The sequence below is a fragment of the Staurois parvus genome, unplaced genomic scaffold (genome assembly GCF_062004578.1).
Source record: "Staurois parvus isolate SC_StPar_1 unplaced genomic scaffold, SC_StPar_1.0 ptg000004l, whole genome shotgun sequence".
Lineage (NCBI taxonomy): Eukaryota > Metazoa > Chordata > Amphibia > Anura > Ranidae > Staurois > Staurois parvus.
The window spans coordinates 4,597,043-4,602,500 of NW_028317800.1; the positions used below are offsets into that span (position 1 = coordinate 4,597,043).

A 5,458-nucleotide genomic window follows, 5' to 3' on the forward strand; every position below is an offset into this window, starting at 1 on the left:
ACCCTAATAAGTGTATGGGTTAGATACAGTATATTCTGGATTCAAGACAATAATTATATACTCTAATAAGTGCATTAATCAGCTGTGTTCTAATTCAAGACAAATAATAATAATTGCATACCCTAAAAGTGCATTAATTAGCTGTATTCTTATTCAAGACAAATAATAATAATAATTACATACCCTAAAAAGTGCATTACTTTGCTGTATTCTTATTCAAGACAAATAATAATAATAATTACATACCCTAAAAAGTGCATTAATTAGCTGTATTCTAATTCCAATCTTGGTCCAATCGTGCTTTGAAGAACACACGGAAAGATCCACATCTTTACAGCAATATGGAAATTGTTTATGAATAGTATAAAATATGAAAGTGAAATCGAGATCGGAATTGCTAAACATATTCTATAAATAATGTTTCATTTCATGAAACTCATATTGGACCAATGGCTACTAAACAGTAGTTTCTATACAATTAAGTACTACAATAAAGTACCCAATGACAGAGAATATAAAATGTACACATGACATACAAATGCAGCCTATAGCAGGGTGCAGTGATATCTGCAGGTGTCAGATTTGAATAAGCCATTTACCTCCAGTCCATGTGTTGCTTGTAGAGAGGTGACATGTTGTCCAGTATACATGTGATCATAGCACAACCCTCAGGGTGCAGAATATAGGCACGTCACTCTGAAATAAGACATCCATTGAGCTGTGGAGCTTGCAATCTGCATGCATTACCTGGCTGGGGCTGAGTGTCAGGAGGAAGGGTTAATCTCCCCCCTGAGTGGAGTAGACAATTGTGTTTGGTGCAGCCCACGTGTGCAGCAGGAGTGTGCCAAAGAGGAGCTGAGCGCAGCACAGACACAGTGCGATCAGAGGGGAGCCGAGCGCAGCACAGACACACAGTGCGATCAGAGGGGAGCTGAACCCAGCACACAGTGCGATCAGAGGGGAGCTGAACCCAGCACACAGTGCGATCAGAGGGGAGCTGAACCCAGCACACAGTGCGATCAGAGGGGAGCTGAACCCAGCACACAGTGCGATCAGAGGGGAGCTGAACCCAGCACACAGTGCGATCAGAGGGGAGCTGAGCGCAGCACAGACACAGTGCGATCAGAGGGGAGCTGAACCCAGCAGAGACACAGTGCGATCAGAGGGGAGCTGAACCCAGCAGAGACACAGTGCGATCACAGACAGCTCACTGCACACAGCTCTCTCAGTCCTGGATATCCCCGGCACAGAGCTGGACTTCTTCCCCCTCCTCGGAGACATCGCTTGGAGGGATCACACACAGGTAAGGGTCTTCCCCTATCTGTATTATCACAGTGGACATTACCACTGACAGCAGCTGGTGTACAGGGGTGCCCACTTGGCATACCTACATTCCTTCTGAAAGTTTACCTGCATAAGCATGGCAAATGTTAGATAGCAGCTTGTTTAGTGAGCTTCGTTGGGCAGTTCTAGGCACAGTCTTCAACAGATTATTTCATGCACATGTCAGTGTATAGGTTTTACATTGTGCCAATTGCATGAATGGCAGTATATGATGATCTGATGATGATATGAGATCTAGGCTTTGCGCCCAGTCAGTATATAGTGAGATCTAAGGTATATAAATTGTGCCAAGTCGTATAGTATATGCATTATATCCAACCAGTAGAGAATGAAATCTAGGATGTATACATTGGGATTTATGTACTTAAGTTGGAGAGTGCAAAATCAGGCTCACTTCTGTATAGAAACCATTCAGCTTCCAGTCAGTGCAGAATGAGATCTAAGGTATATACATTGTGCCCAATCAGTATAGAATGAGATCTAGTGTATATAAATTGTGCTCAGTCAGTATAGAATGAGATCTAGGGTATATACACTGTGCTCAGTCGGTACAGAATGACATCTAGGGTATATACGTTGTACCCAGCTAGTATAGAATGAGATCAAGTGTATATACATTGACCCCGAGTCAGTACAGAATGAGATCTATTGTATATACATTGTGCCCAGTCAGAATAGAATGAGACCTAGGGTATAAACATTGTGCCAAGCCAGTATAGAATGAGATCTAGTGTATATACTTTGTGCCCAATCAGTATAGAATGAGATCTAAGGTATATACAGTGTGCTCAGTCAATATAGAATGAGATCTAGGGTATATACATTGTGCCACGTCTTTATATAATTAGATCTCACGTATATACTTTGTGCCACGCCATTATATAATGAGATCTAGCATATATACATTGTGCCACGCCAGTATATAATGAGATCTAAGGTATATACATTGTACTCTTTCAGTATAGAGTGAGATCTAGGGTATATACATTGTGCTCAGTCCGTACAGAATGAGATCTAGGGTATATACATTGTGCCTGTTCAGTAAAGAATAAAATCTAGGGTATATACATTGTGACCAGTCAGTAACGAATAAGATGTAGCGTATATACATTGTGCCCAGTCAGTATACAATGAGATCTAGGGTATATGCATTGTGCTCAGTCAGTATAGAATGAGATCTAGGGTATGTACATTGTACCCACTGAGTAAAGAATAAGATGTAGCATATATATATATATATTGTGCCCAGTCAGTATAGAATGAGATCTAGGGTGTATACATTGTGCCCAGCCAGTATAGAATGAGATCTAGTGTATATACATTGTGCCCAGCCAGTGTAGAACCAGATCTAGCGTATATACATTGTACCAAGCCAGTATATAATGAGATCTCAGGTATATACATTGTGCCCAGTCAGTACAGAATGAGATCTAGGGTATATAATTTGTGCTTAATGCAGGACGTTCAATATAGAGTGAGGTCTATACTATGTATCCATTGCAGGGTAACCAGTAAAGAATGAGATGTAGGGTATACACATTGTGCAGTCAGTATAGAATGGGATCTACGTTGAATATATAGTGTCCCCTGTAGGGCAGTCAGTATAGAATGGGATCTACGTTGAATATATAGTGTCCCCTGTAGGGCAGTCAGTATAGAATGGGATCTAAGTTGTATATATTGTGTCCCCTGTAGGACAGTCAGTATAGAATGGAATCTAAGTTGTATATATAGTGTCCCCTGTAGGGCAGCCAGTATAGAATGGGATCTAAGTTGTATATATTGTGTCCCATGTAGGGCAGTCAGTATAGAATGGAATCTAAGTTGTATATATAGTGTCCCCTGTAGGGCAGCCAGTATAGAATGGGATCTAAGTTGTATATATTGTGTCCCCTGTAGGGCAGTCAGTACAGAATGGAATCTAAGTTGTATATATAGTGTCCCCTGTAGGGCAGCCAGTATAGAATGGGATCGAAGTTGTATATATTGTGTCCCCTGTAGGGCAGTCAGTACAGAATGGGATCTAAGTTGTATACATAGTGTCCCCTGTAGGGCAGTCAGTATAGAATGGGATCTAAGTTGTATATATAGTGTCCCCTGTAGGGCAGTCAGTATAGAAAGGGATCTAAGTTGTACATATTGTGTCCCCTGTAGTGCAGTCAGTATGGAATGAGATCTAAGTTGTATATATTGTGTCCCCTGTAGTGCAGTCAGTATGGAATGAGATCTAAGTTGTATATATTGTGTCCCCTGTAGGGCAGACAGTATAGAATGGGATCTAAGTTGTATATATAATGTCCCCTGTAGGGCAGTCAGTATAGAATGGGATCTAAGTTGTATATATTGTGCCCATTGTAGGGCAGTCAGTATACGATGGGATCGAAGTTGTATATATAATGTCCCCTGTAGGGCAGTCAGTATAGAATGGGATCTAAGTTGTATATATTGTGCCCATTGTAGGGCAGTCAGTATACGATGGGATCTAAGTTGTATATATAATGTCCCCTGTAGGGCAGTCAGTATAGAATGGGATCTAAGTTGTATATATTGTGCCCATTGTAGGGCAGTCAGTATACAATGGGATCTAAGTTGTACATATTGTGTCCCCTGTAGGGCAGTCAGTATAGAATAGGATCTACGTTGTATATATTGTGTCCCCTGTAGGGCAGTCAGTATAGAATAGGATCTACGTTGTATATATTGTGTCCCCTGTAGGGCAGTCAGTATACGATGGGATCTAAGTTGTATATATTGTGTCCCCTGTAGGGCAGTCAGTATAGAATGGAATCTAAGTTGTATATATTGTGTCTCCGGTAGTGCAGTCAGTATAGAACGGGATCTAAGTTGTATATATTGTGTCCCCTGAAGGGCAGTCAGTATAGAATGGGATCTAAGTTGAATATATAGTGTCCCCTGTAGGGTAGTCAGTATAGAATGGGATCTAAGTTGTATGTATTGTGTCCCCTGTAGGGCAGTCAGCATAGAATGGGATCTAAGTTGTACATATCGTGTCCCCAGTAGGGGAGTCAGTATAGAATGGGATCTAAGTTGTATATATTGTGCCCATTGTAGGGCAGTCAATATACAATGGGATCTAAGTTGTATATATAATGTCCCCGGTAGGGCAGTCAGTATAGTTATGTATAGCTCTGTAATAAAGAAGAGAATAGGACAGAAGTGAGCAGTGTATCTTGCATGATGTATAATGAGGATGATCCCATCTGATGGCTGTCTTGTACACAGGTCCTGACCATGCTGAAGCCCGGGGAGGCTGGTGGATCTGCCTTCCTGAAGGTGGACCCGGTGTACCTCCAGCACTGGCAACAGCTCTTCCCCCAGAGCCATGTCAAGGCTGGAGTCCTGAGCCATGTTCCTCTCACTGAGCCTCCAACTGACAGCCTCCGCCTGAGACCAGCCTCCCTGTCCTCCACCTCCTCTACCTCCTCTACCCCGACATCAGCACCCTCTGCCCCCTCATCACTGGCCGGAATCACTCCAATCACTTCAGTCCTAGGACCAGCACCCAGCCTGGAGCTTCCAGGCCCACCAAGGAAAGACCTGGTGCTCCCCAGCTGTCAGGAGAGAGCCTCCAGCCGCTTCCAGTGCACCCCCGAGGAGTTGGACTATTATCTGTATGGCCAGCAAAGGATGGAGATCATCCCTCTGAGCAACCCTACCAGTGACCCCAATAACAGTAAGTACCCCTGCAAGAAATATCTAGAGCCTAGCACACCTACTGCCCTGTGCAGAGTGATGGTAGGGAGAGGGGGAGGGGGTGTCACCTGGGAGGAAGGAGGGCACCTGACTACATGGTGTCACCGCCACTGATCTTCACATTCCAAACCACAAAAAGGAGTCACATCAGAACTCATCATCACATACAGTCACCAACCAACAGCCCTATAGGTACATGCTGGTGTAGTTGGGATGAGAGGGCTACTGACCAGGGTTAGGAATTAGTTCAGGATTTGGAGATCTACTTTCAAGAAACGCTACATTTTGCTCTACAAAGTATACAAAGAATGATATGAAATCACTTAATGACAGCTGTACGGCTAAGAAGCAACTATGGGTTACCCTTTTGTGTTGAACATAATATATTGCAAATTAATTG

The 5,458-nt window shown here is 42.9% G+C and overlaps 1 protein-coding gene across 1 annotated transcript in view; it reads left to right on the forward strand.

The window, feature by feature from the left end:
• The first annotated feature begins 740 nt into the window (after positions 1–740).
• PRDM6 (PR/SET domain 6) overlaps positions 741–5,458 on the forward strand; it is a 188,158-nt gene continuing 183,440 nt past the window's right edge. The window contains exons 1-2 of the mRNA XM_089674915.1: positions 741–1,303; positions 4,588–5,038. Of these exons, the coding sequence (XP_089531041.1) occupies positions 4,597–5,038 (442 nt within the window). The 5' untranslated portion in view covers positions 741–1,303; positions 4,588–4,596. The remainder of the gene's footprint in view (positions 1,304–4,587; positions 5,039–5,458) is intronic.